Genomic DNA, 21920 nt, shown 5'->3' on the forward strand with positions numbered 1-21920 from the left:
ATACGCATAATGCAATACAATTCGTACAAACAGAGACACATACTCGGAATCAAACTTGCCGCGCTGTACCCACACCGATCGCGTCGAATTCCGCTAAACCAGTCGTGTACTAGCTTGAGTTTGATGACGTATCTTGCGCCCCCAACGCTATGATGCCGTCGGCTTTGCCTATCCGCAACACCACCTTTCGTCTTGTGCTTCCATCCTGCATCATGCAGTTTATTGCTTTTCCTAAGCTTGGCGCTCTCAACCCTGCGTGCGGATGAAGGTGCCCTTTGATGTCTGCTCCGTTCTACTTTATCGTTGTTTCGCATGACGGATACCTTCGTTGGCAACAAAGTCGGACTTTCATGTTATAATCTTGCGGCGCACAACCTTGATCATGAATCTCGCTAGCTGCAATACCGGGATCTCACAAGCCGGCGCGCTTGCCTCGGAGCACAAGAGCAGCTATCAGCGCGGCAGCAAAATCGCGACATGTCGATCCAGTGCGAGCCAAGAAGACCTTACCAAGGGCGGCTGCAACTCGTATCCCATTTCACAAAAGTGTTCCAGTAAATCATCTTCTAGTTGGGAGTATACATAATCTTTAGAACTGTATACTTGTTAAGATCTGATAGTGTGTATGCAGCACAATGCGAGAAGCACAAGTGGAATTCTTATCAACACGTCTAATGGCTGAAATGCTTCCATACTGGCATTAGTACTCTTCTTGTGCTAAGCTTCTAGGACCACGGACTATTATCTGGCCAGGTTCTTCTTCGAGCAGTTTGATGCCCGTCATATCGTACTCCGCAGCCCTTGAGTCAAAACGCTCGTACCAAAGATGCGCTAACCTGAATGAGTCCAGTTTAACAACATCACTATCCGTGGTTGCGTGGTCTTCGTTTTGGCTCACCAGAAGCTCGTTTCTTAGCATTGAAGAGCCATTTCCAAATCGTGATCTGGTAAACGCTCTAAGACTCCGAAAGGCATCGATGCGATCACGAGTATTCCGTCTGCAGCTCAGGCGCCTTGGGACCTTCCTGAGCACTAACGGGAATACATGCGGGTAAGGCTTCTGGCAAGTGTGTAATGTCGCTATGTATGCAAGGACTTCCTCTTCGACAGAATCTGCCAGGCTCGGTTGCGGAGTAAAGTCTTCAGATGCGTCTTCTTCGGTACTAGGTGCGTCTGGCTTCTCTAGAGACTTGAAAGTCCAGTCTGAATTTGCGTCCCACCGGACGCCGCGGTCCTCATTGTCCCAGTCCGACAAGGCATCTTCGTTTTCGGCCAACTTTTCTACCGTTTCGGGCTCGTCTGGTATCAGTCCATCTGGACATTGCTGCAGAAGTCGCCATGGAAGCGCAAAGACCATGTTTGTGCTGAGGCGGTCCCACTGGCCGAATGTAGCGCAGCCTTTTTCGATATCTTTCACAATGACAATGTAGTCCTGGGCTGACATGTTTCGATGGATAATGATAGACAATGTTAACCGGTTGTGCAGATGCGTGATGGTCAAGAGAGCTTCTATGTAATCATGATTTAGCTTGAATAGGCCCACGGGGGTTTGCTAGAATGCGGTATGCACGAACAATGTGTTTTCACTCAGCTTGGAATGATGCTGATGACGATCGTGCGATACTCTCCGATTTGCTCAACATTGTATCGGCACATCTCATTTGGTGACCTCGAAGATCTGCTATCACGTCCGACTCTCAATAACCCTGGTATGAATGGCTTTTGCGGTAAAGATGAGTTCAATGTCGTAGCCTCGCCATAAGAAAGTACTAAGCTTTCATGACTCACATTTGACCGGCTGCACAAGACGTTGCTGCCACACACTACAATGAGGAAATTGAAAAGATGCACTGCAGTCTACGACAAGACAATAAATGTGAGATACCAATATTTAAGCGTAGTGTAGACTTCTAGATCCTTGACTTCCATGTCGTTCTCCGCACGAGGCTGATATGTACTTCTTTCCTCGAACAGGATAGAGCCACCAAAATATGTCGAAAAAGTTCGCATTCGTATTACAGGTATATGACGAGTTGTCAAAAAGCTAAAGCTCATGACGGGAATGGAGAGACACCACCCAATCTACCTAGTGTACCTCATGGAATACGCCAATTCTCTCTCAATCAGGATGGGTGAAGCAAGAATCTTCGTGGCTTCGCAGTCTGTAACGTGAAATCTGAATTGGCTTGGTGAATGTGTGGAAAAGCATTGGCTTCCGAACGCACAAACACTCAGTGTAACCTAAATCTACTAGGCTAAGCTTCTCGTACTCACGGCTTTCTTATAGACAAATCACACCCGCTCGACCTATTTCACAGCTATAGGAACACAACTTCAATTCCACGGTCTTATAAGCGCCCGTTCTCACATTATGTCACCCTGGAACTGTTCAGGTCAAAGCTGACCAGATGAACACTTATGCGATGCCCAACCTAGAAGCCCCCACTGCGCCTCCATCTCCAGAAATCCCATCAGCCCGAGTCAAAGATCCACCACTTCCACCCAGACGTCAACCACCACCTGTGCCAAAGAAGGCCATAAAGGCTGATAAACCCAATTGTGGCATCTGCTATCAACGAGTAGAGCTAAAGCCCAAAACCAAAGCAAACATCCATTTCAACAAGTGTTGGGATGGTCTAAGAGAGAAGGCGAAGGAAGCGAAGAGTCAGATTGTGAAGAATTCCCTGCAGGAAAGGGAGATTGGAGACAGCGACGAGATCTCGTTGGAGACGCTGCAAGTCGAGAACAGCGAACTAGATGAAAGAGAGGAATCATCCACACCGATACCATCATTCTCACCAGACCTGGAGAAAACATCCTGTCTTCTTTGCCACAAAGATCTGTGGGGTATGAACGATCTCGACGCCTTCGACCACCGCTTGATCTGCCTTAAAACACTCTCTCCAGCTCGCTGCCCTGTCTGCGAGGTCTCCTTCAGAGGAGTCCCTGAGCCATGCGATGACGTCCTCTCCTGCGAAAGTAGTGGCTGGCCAATTCATACCATAATCTGGCATTTACACGCTTGCCAGAACGACTGTCATACTTGCCCAGAAGCACAGGCCGACTGGACAGCCTTGATTTCTCGGCGGGCTGGTCTTACCGAAGTAGCGCAGAGAGTCTTCTGGAAGAATGTAGGAGAAAGAAAAGATTGGGGTCTGCGCAAACACAGGGACAGCGTGAAGACCAAGAAGAAGTCGGGGTTAGCGCGCGAGGATGGGATATATCGGGCAAAGAGCTCGCCGTTGCGTACTTCGCAGATAATCGTTCCTGCGCGCGCGTCCCATAGTGATTCGGAGATCGAGGTAACGAGGGTGGAGAAAGCTGTCGTAGCCGAAAAGATCCCTTTCGATCGGTTTATAAGGTCTAGCTCCTCCATAATGAAGCTCCCTCACTCCGCGAAAATGCGCACGGACTACAAACCTGAGGAAGTGCGAACGGAGGTACTGCCTCTCTTCGATTCGAAGACATTCTGGAAACAACTTTCGTACAAAGCGCAGACGCGATTGCTACCCAAGCTTGTACCTAAGCCACTTAACGTTACCTCTCCTACCAAGAAGAAACTACCAGTTGACCGTGCGCTCGCGGTAAAGTTTCCAGTCCCTAGCGACAAAGACAAAGCGAAATTGCAGCTTCGATTGTTGAGCAATCAGCCAGTAGCTCTCGCCCCGATGACTTCCGCGGCGAAATCAGACGCGCTTCTTAAAGCACCTCAGCGGCCCACAATCCCCAAGAACAAGGATGAACTCGACGCCTTCCAAAGGAAGTTGTTAGATCTGTTGAAGCCTTTTGAAGACCAAGAAAGTGTCACGCTCCCTCGGAAAGTGCGCCAGTTCCCAGAGATCACCCTGACTTGTCCAGAAGAAGAACCCGACAGTCCGCCTGCATCGGCTTTATCACAGCCGTCGAGCATCAACAACGCGACTTTCAGTACCGCTACTGCAACTCAAAAGCCCCCCAGAAGCACGTCTTCACTTCCGAACGAAAATTGGCGTAACTCGCCTCCCGGCGCTCAAGAACGGTTCCGTAAATTGATAAAATCGAATAAAGCAAGGCCATACTACGGACGGTCTCCAAGTCCGCGGGCTAAGCCAGATGTACTTCCCAACGGCACAAGGTCATCTCCGCATCCGTGGCCGGCCAGCTTTGGTGAAAGAAGATCCATGACTGCTGTAACTCTACCAGTACATGGTAGGCCAGCAAACCCTCTCCCGGAGAGCTCGCTACAGTGGACGTTTTACAGTTTCCAGGAACTTGACCAAGATTTGGAGGTCGAGACTTATGTGTACGGTCGGCGCGGCGCCATTCCAGTTGCCTTAAAGTCTAATATTCGTACTGTTATCGATCCTGCGCTGTCTGAGGAAGAGCAGATGGCACGGAACCGAAAGTGCTGTAGAGGCATGTTCGGGAGCTTTGCCGAGACGAGCGAGTAGATAAACAGTGTAGAGTGAAACGAAGTTAGAAGACGTTGTAAAGAGTCGGCGCTCGAGGCGAGAGAGATACAAGATTGGGCCGGGTCGCTGTACGAAGCACAAGGATTAGAGTGAATCGTGGATACATGCAGGATAGAAGAATCCTGACTCGTGTATAGACACGTGAAACTATGTATAGTTGAAGAATAACGAGCGTTTCATCATAACATCGTGACAATACTTCTGATAGCGGAAGTGGAAGAAGCTACAGGCATAGCACACCCGCGATGCGGCCTTTGAACCCGGAATCTACACCTTACTCTTCTCATCACCGACAACAAACACCTCGGTAGGCTCCACTTCGATCTCATCCGACGAAAATGTCCTTGAGCGGCGGAAGACAGCTTCCTCGACTGTGTCATATACCATCGTGCCTTTCTTATTGACATCAGCCACATCGCGGAGCTTCCACCCGAACCTCGCGAAGCGCTCGCGAACACGGTCGTTTAGCCCTACGAGTCGGAACTGCGTACTCTTCCCACCATACGCCTCGATATCTGCTTTCAGATCTTTCAAATGTGTAAGACCTGTTGTGTCGATATTATGCATGGCATACATGTCCAGCACGACACTGCGAATCTGAACAGGCTCTTCGAGGATCTCGGCTTTCGTACGGAGACGCAATGCGCGATCTTTGCCAGCGACACTCCAGTTGCGGTTTGCGTGCGCAGCCTCTAGCGTCGCCACATCACCGGAGTTGAATGTCTGGACCGCGTCGAGGCACTGCGTCTTGATGTGGTAGGCGTTGTAGAAGAGCATAGACTGGTGGATGCGAAATACTTGGGTATCGAGAGGAGTGGGATGCATACCGGATTGGCGGCCGTGAGAAGCCACTTCGATAGACGTTATGCGGTGAACGCGGTGGAAGGCCATGAAGAGGAGGTGGTAGACGATGTTGAATCCGACGGCCGTGCCGATCCCAACTTCTGAGGAGACAAAGAGGGTGAGCCAGAAAGCTAGCATGGAGGTAGTAAAGTCGACGAGTGAGGTGCGCCAATATCCGTAAAAGACTTTGAGGGGAACTACAATGTGCCATACTGCCGTAACAATGATAGCTGCCAATGTAGCTTTCGGTATCCAGTATAGTGCTGGCGAAAGCTTGAAGATACTGAGGATGACCACACCACCCGCAATCAAACCATAAGCTGGAGACTTGACACCGGACTCTGAATTGACCGCAGTCCGCGACATAGCACCTCCGACCGCCATGGAGGAGAAGAAAGAATTGAAGAAGTTGGTGAAGCCGAGATAAACTAGCTCTTGTGCAGCGTCGGTAACGTAGCCGTTCTTGCGACCAAAGGCTTTAGCGATAGCTAGATGTTCAAGCGCAGCTGCAATGAAGGGCGCAATGCTTCGGGCGAATACCTTGCCGATAAGTGCCGAGTCTGGCATGCGAGGCGTTGCAATCCCATCAGACTTTACCTTGCTGAGTGCCCAGACAGGATCGTCATTCTCAAGGTCGATGTCCTTGTTCACTGCGTACGAGATACCAGCGAAGAGAATGAGGACTACAGCACTACGCCCAAGTGCTAGCAGCCATATGGCCTTGTTCTTCTTGCCCCAGCGCTGTCCCATCTTCTGCATGAGATAGAGCAGTAGAAGGCCCCCAAGACCCACTCCGCATGTCGGACCGTCGTATTGTGGTATCTTGGCGAAAAGGTCGTGAATGATGTTCGCCGTACCGGAGCCGACAGTGATGCCGAATAGCGAGGGGATTTGGCCGAGCATGATGACGATGGCAGCTGCGGAGATGAAGCCGCTCAGAACAGGCACGGAAATAAACTCTAGCAGAAATCCTAGCTTGAGCAAGCCTAGCGTCATGGAGTAAATGCCGACGGACATAGCAACAGCGGAAGCGATGGCTTGCGGTGAGTATCCGTCTTGGGCAACATCTGCGATTATCTCCGCTGTCAAGAGACCCATGAGCGACGTAGGACCAGTAGACAGATCTGTGCGAGTCTTAGTAAGAAGGGTTGCAGTGAGTAGCACCGACTTACCCTTAGATGTGCCCATGATCAGGTACAGAAAGTTAGGCAGCCAACTCGACATAAGTCCATACTGTCCGGGGATTGTCGCAATCTTCGCGTACGCCAGAGACTGAGGGATGAGCAGAACGCCAACAGTGATACCGGCTAATGTGTCGTTCAGTAGCCATCGCGGGTTGTACTTCGGCAGCCATTGAATGATGGGCGCCTTCTGAAGTAGATATTGGCCTGTCACTGAAGGTGCGGCGCGGACGGCTTTCGTGCCATACCGTATCGTCCGCTGGAGGGTAGTATCAGTGGCTATCGCTTGTCGGCTTCCTTGAGCCTTCTTCCTGAGATACTCCATAGTGGGTTGGCAGATAGCAAGCAAAAACAAAGCGACAAAAGATGTTTTAGAGCTAGCACAGTGCCTCGTTGAGCAGTGGAGGAGACTTATTGAGGGTTACCCTAGAGCACGGCATATCAAAGATATACTCCGCACATCCTGGGCATCGGCGTTATCGACCACAAAGTAGCGTCCTGTCGATGAAACTGGGTCTCGAAGCCACAGCGCTGCGATTGAGCCTACTGGGTGGCCGGTCAGCACACCCACTCTCAACCGCTTACCCGCATGGAAACATGCTGGGAACGTCTAGACGAAATCGCGTCGAGGAACTGCCAATCATGGCAACAAGACGTCAGCATGTCGGTCCCGCGATGTCCAATGAGGAAGTGAACTGCAGCTGCCATGTCTGATACCCTGCTCAAGTCTCGACCTTCCGTCTTGGAGACCGAGGTGTGGGCGAGGAGGAGTGGAGATTTCGACGTAGTTGTGATTCGGCCTTCGTTTCGTAACACACCACTGAGGCGCAAAGACGTAGTCACGCTGTCAACACCAGCAGGGGCCGGTAAGATATTAGACAGGCGCTTGTCACACTGCCGATATGCCTAAGCAGAGGCAACCCAGGTTTGAGTTGCAACTAGCATCGCCCTCGGGCCTTACTCAAGCTTTTTGGAGATAACCGGATCGCGTACATCTGACTTAGTGGATTGGCAACGGCGAACTCAAATGGCGTGGTAGAGGACTCTTTGTTGAGGGACAGAGATGTTTGGACAAAATTACCCCGCAATACACCTCATCAGCACCGAATTAGCTTCCGTCAGCCACCCCGCGCAAGGCTCGTTGAAGCCGCACACTAGCGCCTTGAATTAAGCTTTGAGTCAAGCTCCACGAATAGACGGCCAAGCATCCTTGTCGAGTATCTCCCGGACGGAGCGTGTGCCGTGTCAGTGCAGCCGACGATCGAAAGCACGACGAAACGTTCGTTTACAACGACGACGATCATAACAGGCCCAGTCTGCATAATTCGGTAGTTATCATAGTGACAAGAAGTATGAGACAATTCGTGCATCTCGCAGATGGCATGATATGAGTTGTCTGGGTTTGGGTATGACTAGCAAATGTTACCCCTCAACCGATGGCGGCACGCTCTGAACATACTGGAATACGCTGCTTTGCCTAGGCGTTCCTTTGGTGCGCAACGCCAACGCGCCTCAGTGGCGCGCGTGGTTTGTCATCCTCGCGATATGAAAACATGGAGCACTAGTCGGACGTGGCAACGATTTGACAATGGCGTCGGCAATGCGTTCGTCGGAATGACAATCCGTTGTAGTCACATCGAGCATCCGCGTCAAGACCGAGACTCCAGTTTCCGATCTGTAGACAACTCATGAAACTGACACTCGGATAGCCTGATCACGCCAATGCGCTACAGATGTAAGTTCAGTACAGCAGACAGCTCTTGCATATCAACAATATTTCAGGAGCCTGCTCTGGGTACGCGTACATCTGCGCATGCATCCCCGAGCGGGATCAGTTCCCAGAAACGATAGATGCATGCAGTGTGACCGGCGCCCTTTGACCCGATAGGGACAAGCTTCAAGTTCGTGCGAGACGTGTTTCGCTAAGCCGTTTGGGAAGGTAGAGCTCGAGGCACTCTCGCGAAGGCTGTAGAGATGGTGTGTACAGCGATTGCCACGATAATGTTGCATGATGCGCGTTCGCTGCCGAAGATGCGTGCACATGACCACTGATTGCGCATGTTGAAAAAATGTGTGCACAATTCGTCATGACCTGGAAGCGTCAAACGTGAATGATTAGCTCCATGTCTCTACAGCGTTCCCGCATTCGTTGACTTGGCCATTACATGAGGCTGAACCCAGCGCTGAAGTTGGAGCCAAGAGACATTTCGTAGTCCAGCCATTGCGGACTCTGGACTAACCATGCTTCTCATGTGGTCTTAGTAAAAGCTTGAAGAGGCTCCGTTCTGCATCGACTGGGATATGTAGTAGGGCACAAGACATGGTGCCAATGTGTTGGGTGGTGTGGGAGCAAACAGCCATCATGCCAAGTGACGACTCTCAGTCAGCGAATCTCGCATAGAATCCGGACAAGGCCCCTTCGAGCGACTTAGCCCCTCCAATAACGGTGATATATCGGGAAGCCGTGAGAAGTCCAGCGGGCGATATGGCAGCCTGGACCGTGTGCCGACACCAACAGACTGAGTGCAGACGGTGGGATTGGCTGGTGAGGAGGGATGTGTAGCGAAGGGGTTGTGATCAATGGCTGAATATGCAGCAACACTGATTGAATACCAGATATCCAGCTCAAAGAAAGACGCCGAGGGCTTTGACTAGGAGATGAGTGACATCATAAGGAAGTCGTCGTGGAAGGTCCTGCAAAGAACCGGTGGGGTAAAGCTAGAACAGGGCGCTGCAGGAGGCCGTTGCATGCCCCTGTCAAGCATCACGCGAAGGAAGGGCGACCCATGCCTGCCGCCTGACGACACGGGCAGGTGTGATAGCGCGAGGCACAAAGGTGCATCGCTGTGTGAGAGAAGACGCGATCGAGGTGAAAGCAAGCGCGTTGCGAGGAGGATGGCTGGCACGACGCGACGAGGGAGGTGAAGGGTGCCGTGTCGGAGACAAAGACGCAAGCTCCGTCTCCGCGCTAACGCCAAGACGAAATTTATTATCGATACGGCATCATTCCAGCCAGTGCAGAGCAGACGTCCCCGGCGAGAGTTGTATATCGAAGACATTGGAACATGGCGCGCAAGAAGAAGAGCGCGCAGGCTGATGCCGCGCCCAACGGCAGCGCCTCGTCGACGCCGCCGCCCGCCTCCAACGGCGCAGCAACCGCGAAGAAGCCGGCCGGCGAGCCCTCGACGTCTGCCCTCATCATCTGCCGCAACAAGTGAGTTTGGGCGGGTACTGCCGTCGTGATGCACAGAGACAATACCCTAATGGCGGGACTACAGGCATTGGCGCTACATCTCTTCGTTCCACGGCCCCTGGCTGCAGCTGCCCCCCGAGGTCCTCGAGTCGCTCGCCCACAGCAACTACCTCTCCCCGCGCCCCCACCCGATTGACCCCGCCGTCTTCTACGACCTCGTCAAGATCCGCAAGGCCGTAGATGAGGCGACCAACCTGGCTGTGCGCGCCACGTCGGGCCTGACGTCGGCCGCCCTCAGCAACAGCCTCAATGGGAACAACAGCATGCTGGGCAATGCCGCCGCGCTGGGGATAGGCTACGGGGGAGGGGGGACCTCGAAGCTGAGTAGAGAGCGGAAGCATCGCATGCGGGAGCTGGCGACGAGCAAGCTGAGTCAGGCATATCATTTGGACGAGATCGCGGCCAGTGTAGCTACCATGCAGAGCGCAAGCACGCTGGAAGACGTCGCGCACCTGGTGCTTCAGCGCGAGCCCAACAACGTCGACGCCAAGTACGTCCACTTCTTCCACGAGAAGATACCCAGCCGCATGATGGCGCAGTGTACACCTTTGCATACTTTGAATGAAATCATCAGCGAGCGACCCAACGACGGGAGCCCCCTTCGAACGCGCGCATTGACAAGAATCTTCAAGGAGGACTACGTGAACTCGGCCAAGGACCTGAGTGAGGCCCTGAGCACAGCGCGATACATGATGGCACAGCATCGCGCAGGCAACGATCAGCTGGTGCTGGCAAAGACGCTCCAGGAACAATATGGGCGGGATTGGCGGCAGGAAGTCAAGATCCCCGACGAAGACCACCCCAATTCGCTCGAGACACAGCTGCTGTTCCATCGCGCGGGCGTATACTTCACTATAGCATGCGGCCACGTCAATGCTGCCCTCGACGGCCTACAGGCAGCGGAAGAGGCAAAGGCACGGCGCGATGCCCAAATCGCCGAAGGTAAGGAGCCAGATCCAATAACACCAGAAGAAGCGCATAGCAATCATCTTCGCCTCGAAGCCCGCAAGCAGGTCCGCCAGAACGCCAAACGCGCCCTACGAGACTATGTCGCCTTCCTCTCACACTTCGACTACACGCCCGGTATCTCCGCTGAGCTCGCCGAAGAGTTCTTGCGCAGACTGGGCCACTCGGCAAACGGCAGCCCCAACGGGTATTCGAATGATAAGATCAAACCGAATATGAACCGCCTCATCGAGCAGACAAACGGCGCCTCATCGCCCATCTCCGAAGCCCTCGTTCCTCACCGCGGCCCAACCAAATCCTCCTCTGACCGCGCATCGTGGCCCAAACTCCCTCCACCAGAGATCTTCAAGGTCTCCCAGCTCTTCGATGCTGCCCCTCCCGCATCTCTACCCCCGTATCCACCGCCTCGCAACTCGTCCGAGTCCGCAGCCTCCGCAGCAGCCACCGCCTTCGCAGATAGCCACGAGAGTATAACATACCACCCCCTCATTACAGATGCCCTGCACAGTCTCCTCCTCTGCCACGCGCTCATACAAACACCCCCTAAAGAACACCTCCGCCACGCCCACAATGCCGCCCGCCTCGCCCGCGTCTGCGACGGCTACCCCATCTTCCTCGCCGCACGTTCTCCCGCACGCGCAGATTGGATCGAAGTCCTCCGTAGAGCTGGGAACTGGATCGGCCTGTCAACATCCTGGGAGAACCTTTGTCGCCCCGCCCCCCTACCTGGCCATGGAGGCGGCAAGAACGGCTCCACAGACGTAGCAGGAAAGAACGGCATGAACGGATCTGGCGGCGGCGAAACAGAAGCCCAACGACGCGAACGTCAGAAGCACGAAGCCATCCTCGAAGCCCTAGCCGACGAACGCGTCGTCGACGAAGAAAGCTTTCAGCGTGCGGTTCGCGCGCGCGAGCGCCGGAACAGAGAGGACGAGGAGGCCGAGAAAAAAAGGCAGCAATCTCCTCCTAGCGACGCAGATGGGAACCCAATGTCGCCACAACCCACCCCACCTAAGCGCTGGGCGCAAGATGACGGTCGCGAATATCCGATCAGTACGGAACGAGCTGAGGCCATTTCGCGCTGGGTCAGGGATGCACCGCCAGTGGGCGAGACCAGCGGTGCGAAAAGCAAGAAGAGAACAAAGGGCAAAGGGAAAAAACCTTCCTTGAGAGCGGGTGGAACGGGCCTGAGCCTTGCCGAGAGCGTCGAGACGATGAGTGTTCAAGACGAGGAGATCGATGATTAGTGCTAGATTTGGATGTTAGAGAGGCCCTTGTCTTGATAACGCGGTGGGACGGTGGACTATTCTCATCGAGAGCCATGGCCTCGGCCTGATAGAGTTGGAATTAGATTAGCTTTCTCATTAGCGCTTGTGGATAGCAGATGAATGTCCAAAGTGTTCTGATGGTTTTGATCATCTGTCATTTCTCTAAATGAGACTATACTACATGCGGGCTGATAGGCAGCCACTTCCTTTCCTGAAAATCTCCTTTCCCGTCATATGTGAGCTCATGGCATTGCATACCTGGGTAGCGAGTACACCCTCACTTGCTAAACCAGTCCGCCGTAAACGCCCTCTCTGATCCTCCTATAGACACATGCTCGACGTCCGCCAGGTCCACTCCCTCCATCTCGTCGACAATCCTCTCCCAGATCTTCTCCGATTCCTCCATCGATACACTCTCTCCATCCCACCCGTACTGCAGGTCCTCTTCCGTAATCACAAAGTTATTCTTCTCGTTGTCTTCAAACACTCCGTACGGCTTCTCGGGTGCCACGTTATGGTTCAGTATGCGGTTGAGCGGCAGTTTATTGGCAGCCAACCAATACGCGCGATGGAACCGCTTGTCAGAAGCCTTCATGTTGGGAAACCACTTCTGTTTGACCGTGAGAAGATCCGCTTCCATGGATAAGCGGAGCCATTTGTGAACAGATGGCGCAACAGTCGTCCAATGGATCTCGTTATGCTCATGAGCAAACATTCCATATACGCCGATGCTGGTAGTCGTTGTGGCCGGTGGGTCATACTGAAACGGGTTCGCAGCGTTATGTAAAACTAGAAGCGACATTCTGTTTCCATTCTTGATGAAGCCTGCTGTAATATGCGCGTCCCATCTGTTGCTGTCTGAGTGGTAGATTCCTTCCTCCAACTGATCTTGTAAAAAGGACTCGGCAAAGTCGAAGCCATGTCCAGGTTCAAGCTCATATAGAACGACCGGCCACCTGTACTCGTCGTAGGTGCTTGTGATATCTTGGGGTATGGTCTCAGGGTGGACAATCTTAGGAGGCGGTGGTGGAGGTGCTGCGGGCGTATGCGGTTGATGTTGAGGCATGTAAACTAAGGGTCGCGCATGAACCGGTTCTTGATACTGTGGGTAGGGAGAAATATACGGTGGTGGGTGATACTGCCGCGGATCGATGTAGTGCATGGGGCCCGGTTGCGGTAGATGAGGAGTCGGGTGGTGGTTTACCACGGGGCTGCTTGTGAAGCTCTGTTGCTGCCCATGCTTTGGTTTGGGTGAACCCGGAAGAAGACGTCTAAAGCGAGGAGGTGGTGCAGGTGTAGTTGTCAAGTCGTCAATAATTGAAGCCTTGCGTTTGCGAGGCATCGATGTAGGCTCTTTGATCAGTTCGTACTGGGGCGCTGAGGCTTGGGCGGAAATTGTCTTTCTCCTCGCTACCTCGCCCTTTCTTTTGTACTCGTCCTGCTTCTTCTTGCTCTGTGCATCTACCATGCTAAGGTTGTGAGTTGGCCAATGCTGGATAGAGGGCGCTTTCTGTCAAGCTGTTAGCACGAATAGTAAGATCAAGGGAAAAACTGGACAGGCCTGCAGCCTACATCAGCATGGAAACCTGCAAGGTAGGTGCCCTAACGTCGATGTAGGCTCCAGACCTGTTCAGATTTTCCCTAGTTTGGCGTGATAGCAAGGGATACATACTAGTAATAAGTTAGCAAGATATCTTGAGAGCTATTCGTGGCGGCTACTTTACCCTGAGCAGGTTGGGAGTCGAATATCTGCTGCTGAGGCGACGGTTGCAGAATATTGGCAGATGGATGAAATCGAGGGGGTGGAGCGACAGTTTGTTGTGACAGACAACCCTGGATGTTCGATACTGAGGGATGAATGTATGCTGGTGCAAATGTGCTGTAAGGCGATGTATACTCTGAAGGGCCTCGCAATGGTTTCGCAGGATGATGTTGGCGCACATCGTCGAGGTGGTGAAGGGGCGGAGTAGGTGGTCGTTGCCTGTTCGCCCAATGTGGTACAGGCACGTTGTACCGATGTTGCGGCTGGTGGAGAATTTCGGGCTCAGGGGAAAGAGGAGTTGAGATGAAAGTACTTGCCGCAGTTATTTGTGGAGAGGGAGCGCCAAAGGTAGCCATCGAGTTTTTGCGCGTGGATGCAGCGTCATGCACGTCATCCAAGCTCATAGCCTGAGGCCAGCCGGAAGGCGCGCCATGTTGAGGAGGGTTCATCTGGTGTGCTTGCAGCAGGTTGAATCGAGAGGCTCATATTTGGTGTTGAAGGAGGCGGGCGGGGGTTGTTGACTATTTATACTGCCGTTGCTCGTGGTGACGGTCGTATGGGAGGCAGCAGCGACCAGTGATAGAAGGCACGCTACCCCGACAACACAAGGGAGTACACCGACAGTGCCAATTCGCGACGTGTCTCCCGCCTTCACCCGACAACTGCGGATAGAAACGCGCACAAAGTGGCGGATTGACCACGTTGAGGTTGCAACGTCGCTGCCTGACTGTTCTGTTGTTGACGTAATGAGATGGATCAGGAGATTAATGACAAACGAAGGGTTGAAAAACGAGCTGGGAACATCGAGGTAGAGATAGAAGTTTATCAACATGAAGTGATATATGAGCACCTTTATATAGAAATGCCGCAGATGGAAGCAATAGTGGTGAATGATTCAGTAATACGTTGAGGGGGGCTAACCACACTAACATTCACGGAACCTGTCTTCATCAACCACTAGAATGATCTTCTTCTCAAGGTGCCAGGCTGTCTTCGAATCAGCTGACCCAAACCAGATTTTAGTCGAATCAATACGTGCCAAGCTTCGTAGGCAGAAGCAGACCCGTGGAGCATAGAGCGAACTGGATGAACTCTGCATATGAAAATGTAATCTTACCCAGATCTCGCTGATGAGTCATAAAGTAACCACCATACTCCCGCCTTTTCCTGTGCTTATTCAACGCTTCCAACGCCAGAAGAATCGAGACAAAGTGCGTAGACTAGCGGCAAAAACTAGAGATGTTGCGCCACACGCAGCTCGTGAGAAAGAAGAGGGAAAGCTAAACAACACGCTTGACCTGTAGACGGGATTAGTTGAGTACTGTTGGAATGATGATAGGATGCACGGGTGTTGGTTACCTCAAAGAACCGTTTGAGCCACCACACCTGGAAGAACCCCTGACCGATGAGTACCATCAACTGGAAGATGCTCCACCACTTGATGCGCGCGTTCGTGCTCTCAGCAGTATTCCTGTGTACGCGCTCGCGCACGATGATGTAGCTCTGCTCGTCCTTGACCTGGGAAACAAGTTCCGACATTGTTCGCACTGTTTCTGTCAGCACTGTCCTCTCCCAACTATCCAGTGTAGTTCCTCACCCTCCTTCTCCAATGGGTCTTGGGGGGCTTCCGATTCAGGGACATAGACAATGCCGTGCACATTGAACGAGACCTCCTTCGTGTTCGCGCCCCAGTGCTCGTTGTTGAAGCAGTATGTGTATTTGCCGTCTTCTTTGGCGTCGAAGGAGTGGTCGCCGGAGGATACGCCGCGTTCGTGGACTTGGTAGCTTCGAGAGGGCGTCTCGATCTGTGGATAAATAGTCAGCTATGTGGTTTGGAGGCAGAATTGGAGTCTCATTGACGCACCCAGAAATCGATCTCCAAGTTTCCGCTGCCGCCAAACTCCCGGTCGCCGACTTGGAACGTGACTGTCATCTTGTCGTCCTTGTGGAGGGACTCGTGGAAGCATTCGCGCTGGTGGGCCTTCATTTGGATGTTGTGCGCCGTCGCGAATGACAGCAAGCTGCTCGCCGCAGCGAGCATGGCGAGAGATGGGAACAGCATGGCGGGTGTATGGTGATGCTGCTCTGTCGTGTCGAATTCGGTGTTTCGTCGAGCGCCAAGCTACGTACACGGAGATGCCAGCTTGCCCGCAATGCAAGGGCCCAGAACGTTAGCGTTCAGATTAGTCAGCCACGGCTCCGTCTCAACTTCCTTCGAACGGCGTCCTGCTCTGTCCTACACCCCGCAATATTGTTTTTCGTTCACAGCCTTCCTAGTGAATCCTGGATGCGATGCAGCGTTTGTTCCAATCTGTTAGGAACCAGTAGATGACATGACAATTTCGCGATTCGATGTGCAGTCTGCGTGCGCTGACATCCGCTACCCTTGAGGGTCTCGCACGATTACCACAATGCGCTACTACAGAACTTCAAGGTACAGCTGAGGACTATGGAGATGACGTGTCGTGATTCAGTAGCTCAGATCGCTGGTAGCCTGGATATCTACGTCAACGAGTTGAGGCGGAAGGTAACACCCATGTATCTCTCATGAAATATCCTCTTCGTCGTCCACTTCCTTTCTTCTGTGCGCGTAGATCTTAGGATGACGTCCTTTCTTCTGATTCTGTTATCGTTCTGCCATGTACCCTTCTCTTCTGCCGTCCAAATTTAGAGGTTCTGAACAGATCTGTTTGCCGCCAAGACCATCGTCAGTCCGCTCCCACACTTGTCCCCGCAACAACAGCACGTCTTTCTTGTGCGCTCAACCCCAGCTTGCTTTATTCACTTCAATTCCTGCTCGTCTCCGCTCGGCGTTTTCGTCGCCGTCGCTTACGGACCGCGTCCTTTCTTGCGAGCGGTGTCAACGCCCTCACTTCGAACTCAGCGCTTGCACCTCCAAGCTATCGGGATGACGGATGTAAATGGCGCTCCGCGTAGAGTGTCCATGGCATACATCCTAGGCTTTAGTGACAAGCCGTACAAGGAAGTAAAGCCACCCGCACCTCCGCCTCCGCCGCAAACTAGGAAGCCCGGCCAACCTGCTAACATAGTGACTGCCCCCATTGAATACCATGACGAATCTTGTAAGCTAATTACCATCAGATGTCTACTCCTGGTCGCATCGTAGAGTGGACCGCGAGCGACGGACGAAAAGGCAGACTCACAGGCACCGGCAAACCACGACTTACTGCAGCCAGCCTCGCGAAGGTACCTTCTGAACAACGGCCGGCAAAGGAGCCAGTAGGCGCGAAGAGTAGCCCAAAGAAAGCAGCTTCGACTAAGCCCGCCACTGATGGAGATAACTTGTGGGGTAACCATGGGTGGGGTGACGCCAATGCAAAGAGCGAATCGAAGAAGTCGAGCTCGAAGAAGGCCTCAAGTAACAAAGGTGATGGATGGGTCGTACAGGAATCGGGTAATGACACAAACGATCCATTAGCAGCCACCTGGGGTACTACTCCAGATGCTACAGGTGGCGACGACAACAAAGAGAAGAAAGACGAACCCGCAGCACCTTGGGAGGCTACGACTGTCCCGGACAACAACACAGTCCCAGAAGAGAATGACAAGAAGGATGGAGAGTCAAACGGATGGACTAAAGAGCAAGATGAAAAGCTGATACAGCTGAAAACTAAAACTTCGAAAAGTTGGGCTCAGATGGGCGAAGAAATTGGTGGTAAGACAAAGCAAGATTGCATCGACCGTTTCAAAGAGATCCAACCGAAGGGATACAAGGCCAACGAGGTCAACCAAGGGGGTGGAGGCAAGAAGGGAAAGAAGGGGAAGAAAACAGATCAACATGATGGAAACAACAAGGATGACACGAAGAAAGAAGAAAAGAAGGATGAGGAAACGGGGGATGATGGCGGTTTATTGGGTCTCACGTTTGGAGAAGATACTGGTAACAGCAAAGACGAGTCTGGTGACAAGAACAATTCTGGGGACAAAGCACCCGATGTATGGGGCGGTACTGCAGACTGGGACTTCACTGGGGCAAATGCTGCAGGCACTGGTACGAATGCTTGGGAAACCCAAGTTGGATGGGGCACTGGCGCCACTACGGGTGGTGGAGACGTGGCGAATGATGCTGCCGCGAGCTGGGACAATATCGGTGGAAACGACTGGATTAAAGGGACGAACAACAACCACAAAAACAACACCGGCGGCGGTGCCGGAGGTGCGAAAGCTTCAAGGCAGAAAGTCCCTTCAAACCAAATGCCTCCGCGGGCGCCCGCTCAGCCCAATACCAGCAACGGCAACAACAACAACAGCAACAACAATAACAACAACAACAACAACAACAACAACAACAACAAAAACAACAACAACAACAACAACGCCCGTCCTATCGCCGCTCGTCCTCTCGAACTCGAAGTAAAACCCGACGATACTTTCTCCGCCGATGACTTGCGTCTAGTCGCTCGCATCTTACAACAAGATTGCTCAATGGTATGGAATAGGGTCAGCTGGCGATTCAGGGACAAGACAGGTAGAACCCTTCATGCTGATGAGTTCGAGAAAAAGATCACTGGGCGTCTAGAGGGCAAAGGTAGCGAGACGGGTGAGCGGAGGCGGTAGGACATTGACAAGGTGATGACAGAAGGTTACGCGTGAGATGTGTCATGAAGTACACCAAGGGTTGGGAGAGGAGTCAAATGAGCTCATATGTAATACTATAACTATAGCCAGCTGGGTTTCTAGTTCGCATCTTCTGGCTGTATAGTGACCGATGCACTAGTGCGCCTGATGTGGTGGTTAGATACACTTTGAACGAGTCAACACAGTCATGAAACGTGGGTCAACGAACTCGTCATGGCAGGTTATAAGCTAGATGACTGAGCCGTGCATGTTCAATGAGCATATTCTGGCGTAGCTCAAGCATCATGGATGAGACAGGACGAATGACTGTCCTCCGCGTTTCAGGTCGATCCTCGAGCATCTCTACTACCATCGGAGGTTGCACTCGCTCCTAGGCAGTGGCACTGTCCCTCCGAAGACACGTGTGCTTGAACTCCTTCTCCAGCCCAGGCATGTTCAGGCGATCGACACCCCAGCCGCAAGCCTGACTCTCACAGTGCAATACCAGCGAACTCAGATGACCAAAGACCTTTCCACATCCCTCGTCGCGACACACGAAAGGGTGAAGGTCACCAGCTGCCGACCAACGCTGTACTTCGCGGATATCGACGCGGCCTATGCGAATGGACGCATGCATATCGAGATCCATGTAAAGCGCCGAGTACCACCACTTTCCAAGACAGCGCGTAAGAAGTGCCGGGTCGTTGAAGTTGGGGCACTTGCCTGACTCCAAGTGATTGATCAGACTGGAGTAGGTGCGCATCGGTGCGTCGCAGGCCCAACAGCCAATGTCAGCGGACCTGTGCTTAGTCATGTGCTGGTGTGTTGTCAGCGTGGCAGTCGCGAGTTGATCGCGTGGCAGATCACTCACAATGTGGTAGTTGCCCTCGTGGTGAGTGTGGAAGCCACATTCCTCGCAAAGGAAACAGTTCTCGAGGTGAATACCCAGTTGGGTCTTTCCAGCACAGTGCTCGCCGCATTGGGGGCAGGCAAGTGCGAATGCACAGCTCTCGTAGTGTTGCGTAAGCTTGGTAAAGCTCGGTAGTATGCGCTTGCAGCCTTCGCACTGGAAGTGATCACACTTGAGATGCCGTGCAAGCGTGGACTCGTCCGGCCCATCGAAGTCGCAACCTGGTTGTAAGCAATGCTTATGTCCTTACCTTGGTCAGTCAAGTCCTTAAGGTGAAGTTATCGTTGAACAAGAGAATGAACGCTCTGACCAGGCAAAAAGACACGAGCTCGCAACTTAGAATCTCTCAGACCACTTACTGTTCGTCTGTTCCCAATGTGCATCCCGTTCATCCTGATTGCGAAATCGGCGCTGGCATGTTCCGCACCACGTATGCTTCGCAGCGGTTTGAAGATGTCGCTCCAACTCAGCGCGAGTGTTGAAGCCGAGCAGGCAAGTAAGACACACCCACTCATGGCCGACGCTGTAGTTATTCTCGAAGTGGTTCTTGAGAGCCCAGTCGTCCTTGAAAGCGGAGAGACAAAGGTTGCAATGAACTTCATGGTTCGCTGCATTGTCGACGTGGTTTTTGAGACCATTGCGATCCACGAAGACGCGCTTGCAGAGGTTGCAATAGTTTTCGTGTCCGACGCTCTGCTTAATATGACTGAGCAGTGCAGCTTTGTTGGCGAACTTGTACGAGCAGACGCCACACCAGTTCTCGTGTGGATCGTATGCTTTTTCGGGTGTGTTGTCCGTTGAGCCCGAGAGGATGCGATCTTGCCCTTGCTGGGCGCGTGGGCGGTTGAGGATAGCCTTGGTGCGGTCATTCAGCACCTGCGGAGAGCGTCGAACCGGTGGTGCCGGCTGTACTGCAGGAGCGCCGCGCTTCTTGACCTCTTGCCATGGCATTGAGTCATCGGCAATCTGGTTGAGGAATGGGTTTTGAGAATGGTCAATAGCGGGACTGCGGACGGGAGTTTCGCTGCTGTCTGCACTAGCGAACATCGCATAGCGGTTGCTGCCAGGCGCGGCCATTGCCAGTCCGCTGCAGCGAGGGGAGGACGGGGTCGGTGTTTACAACAATGTAGTATCGGTACAGCTGATTGTGCTGATAGAGGTGATTGTGCTAGCACGGACAGCCAATAGCAAGCAGCCTGCCCTGGAGGCAGCAAGCGCCTTGTCACGTGACAGCGCGAAAACAAACGGATGGAGACATGAATACACACGGATGCGCGCATAAGCGGCACCAAAGATCGATCGAACGTCTACTCGCGTTGAAGGTATCTTCGATATACAGGAATGACCATGTAACTGATGACATTGAACAAGATGACACGATGGCCGACACGAGGAGACGGTGAGCGTGGAGGTAATGGCGCGATGGATGTACACCTCATTGGGAGCGAACGCGATGTAGAGAATGCAGAACGAATCGACAAGTAAGCATGTACGTGTCGAATGGGCTCAGAAAGGTCGCGAAGCATATTGTCGCGAATGGACGGCGTGAGATGGTCGAAGCTGGGGTCCGGAAGACACGTTAAGTGAAAGCGAGACATGGACTAAATATCCATTCAGCGATGTCTCTATGAGACTAGAGTAGGGCAGTCAGACTGAAAGGAATGATGTCAGGAGGAAAGACGTGTTTGAATTGAAGGAGGTTGGGTGAATGACGCCACTAAAGTTAGTGTGTCACGTCGCTCACGCGCTCGGTTCCGAAGTTCGCCCGCCCAGACTTCGTATCTGTCACACCCACCGAATTCAATCACCTCCACCATCAGCGCCATCAGCGCCATCTCGGAAACTATGCTCCGCGAAGAAAAGCCAATGTTCGGTTACACTGCGACTGGAATATGTGATGAGGCCCCTTAGCTGCTTGCCCGAATAACGCGTCAGTCCTTGGCCAGAGCAGCACTACTGCAGAATTCATCGGACGCGTGCTTACTCCAACACTCTACCTTCAACGACGAACGAGCAGTCTGCTCCTTCCAGGGATCTCTGCTGCGCATCTTTTTAATGGTTCTGTCACCCGTGACGTCGAACAAGCGGTCTTATTGTCATCTCGTTCCACTATGGCGGCTCGAGCCTCAAGCGTGGCCACGAGAACTAGAGTCCTATCTCATTTTATCAATGCCTTTCCGGAAGCTTCCCGACTCTAGGTGGGTGTTACTCACATGAGAAGGTTTGCTTTGCGAGCTCGGAATCTTGAAACATCAGAGTTTGTTCGTCGCGATGAACTCAGTACAATATGGCCTCGCTAACAAAAGGCTGCTACATCTTACTCACGACATACATTTAACTCTGTCGTCCAGTCTAGAACGGTGCATTTCACTTGGAGCTTCCTTCGTTTGCTACTGCACTCCACAATGCGTCTGACTGTTAGTATAAGGATATGGATCCGGTATATTCACTACGGCGGCTTTACTATTGATCTTTCACACACGCTACATACCAGAGCTCGGCCTGCAGCTACGCCCTACTGGTCTTCTTCGATCCGCTTCTCAACCAGCTTTCTTCACGAACATCGTGGCGATTCAACCGGGTGAAAGCTATCCAGCGTCACTCACACGCGCCAAAGACTATGTCACACGACGTGGAGGGAAAGCGATGTGCCCCACAAGATGTACCTGCTTTCTGTATAACTACGGGCGCGGACTATACCCCCCGGT

At 52.7% G+C, this 21920-nt stretch overlaps 8 protein-coding genes across 8 annotated transcripts; 3 read left to right on the forward strand and 5 right to left on the reverse strand.

Moving 5' to 3' along the window:
* Window positions 1-700: 700 nt before the first annotated feature.
* Window positions 701-1444, reverse strand: J4E86_000761 (uncharacterized protein; the record flags this gene model as incomplete). Its single annotated transcript, XM_051441334.1, has 1 exon — window positions 701-1444. The coding sequence occupies one exon, from the start codon at window positions 1442-1444 to the stop codon at window positions 701-703; it is 744 nt and encodes a 247-aa protein (XP_051307505.1).
* Window positions 1445-3377: 1933 nt separating this feature from the next.
* J4E86_000762 (uncharacterized protein) lies at window positions 3378-3994 on the forward strand (the record flags this gene model as incomplete). Its single annotated transcript, XM_051441335.1, has 2 exons — window positions 3378-3873; window positions 3900-3994. 2 exons carry the CDS (start codon window positions 3378-3380, stop codon window positions 3992-3994), a joined length of 591 nt encoding a protein of 196 aa, XP_051307506.1.
* A 724-nt stretch (window positions 3995-4718) lies between these two features.
* J4E86_000763 (uncharacterized protein) lies at window positions 4719-6800 on the reverse strand (the record flags this gene model as incomplete). The annotated part of the gene is made up of 2 exons (XM_051441336.1): window positions 4719-6418; window positions 6467-6800. The coding sequence occupies 2 exons, from the start codon at window positions 6798-6800 to the stop codon at window positions 4719-4721; spliced, it is 2034 nt and encodes a 677-aa protein (XP_051307507.1).
* Window positions 6801-9540: 2740 nt separating this feature from the next.
* On the forward strand, window positions 9541-11941 carry J4E86_000764 (uncharacterized protein; the record flags this gene model as incomplete). The annotated part of the gene is made up of 2 exons (XM_051441337.1): window positions 9541-9689; window positions 9754-11941. The coding sequence occupies 2 exons, from the start codon at window positions 9541-9543 to the stop codon at window positions 11939-11941; spliced, it is 2337 nt and encodes a 778-aa protein (XP_051307508.1).
* Window positions 11942-12239: 298 nt separating this feature from the next.
* Window positions 12240-13430, reverse strand: J4E86_000765 (uncharacterized protein; the record flags this gene model as incomplete). Its single annotated transcript, XM_051441338.1, has 1 exon — window positions 12240-13430. The coding sequence occupies one exon, from the start codon at window positions 13428-13430 to the stop codon at window positions 12240-12242; it is 1191 nt and encodes a 396-aa protein (XP_051307509.1).
* Window positions 13431-15004: 1574 nt separating this feature from the next.
* Window positions 15005-15786, reverse strand: J4E86_000766 (uncharacterized protein; the record flags this gene model as incomplete). Its single annotated transcript, XM_051441339.1, has 4 exons — window positions 15005-15022; window positions 15084-15271; window positions 15322-15529; window positions 15589-15786. 4 exons carry the CDS (start codon window positions 15784-15786, stop codon window positions 15005-15007), a joined length of 612 nt encoding a protein of 203 aa, XP_051307510.1.
* Window positions 15787-16826: 1040 nt separating this feature from the next.
* On the forward strand, window positions 16827-18302 carry J4E86_000767 (uncharacterized protein; the record flags this gene model as incomplete). Its single annotated transcript, XM_051441340.1, has 1 exon — window positions 16827-18302. The coding sequence occupies one exon, from the start codon at window positions 16827-16829 to the stop codon at window positions 18300-18302; it is 1476 nt and encodes a 491-aa protein (XP_051307511.1).
* Window positions 18303-18693: 391 nt separating this feature from the next.
* On the reverse strand, window positions 18694-20289 carry J4E86_000768 (uncharacterized protein; the record flags this gene model as incomplete). The annotated part of the gene is made up of 2 exons (XM_051441341.1): window positions 18694-19433; window positions 19572-20289. The coding sequence occupies 2 exons, from the start codon at window positions 20287-20289 to the stop codon at window positions 18694-18696; spliced, it is 1458 nt and encodes a 485-aa protein (XP_051307512.1).
* Window positions 20290-21920: the final 1631 nt, after the last annotated feature.

Source organism: Alternaria arbusti, assembly GCF_024043155.1.
Source record: "Alternaria arbusti strain BMP 1465 chromosome Unknown scaffold_1, whole genome shotgun sequence".
NCBI lineage: Eukaryota > Fungi > Ascomycota > Dothideomycetes > Pleosporales > Pleosporaceae > Alternaria > Alternaria arbusti.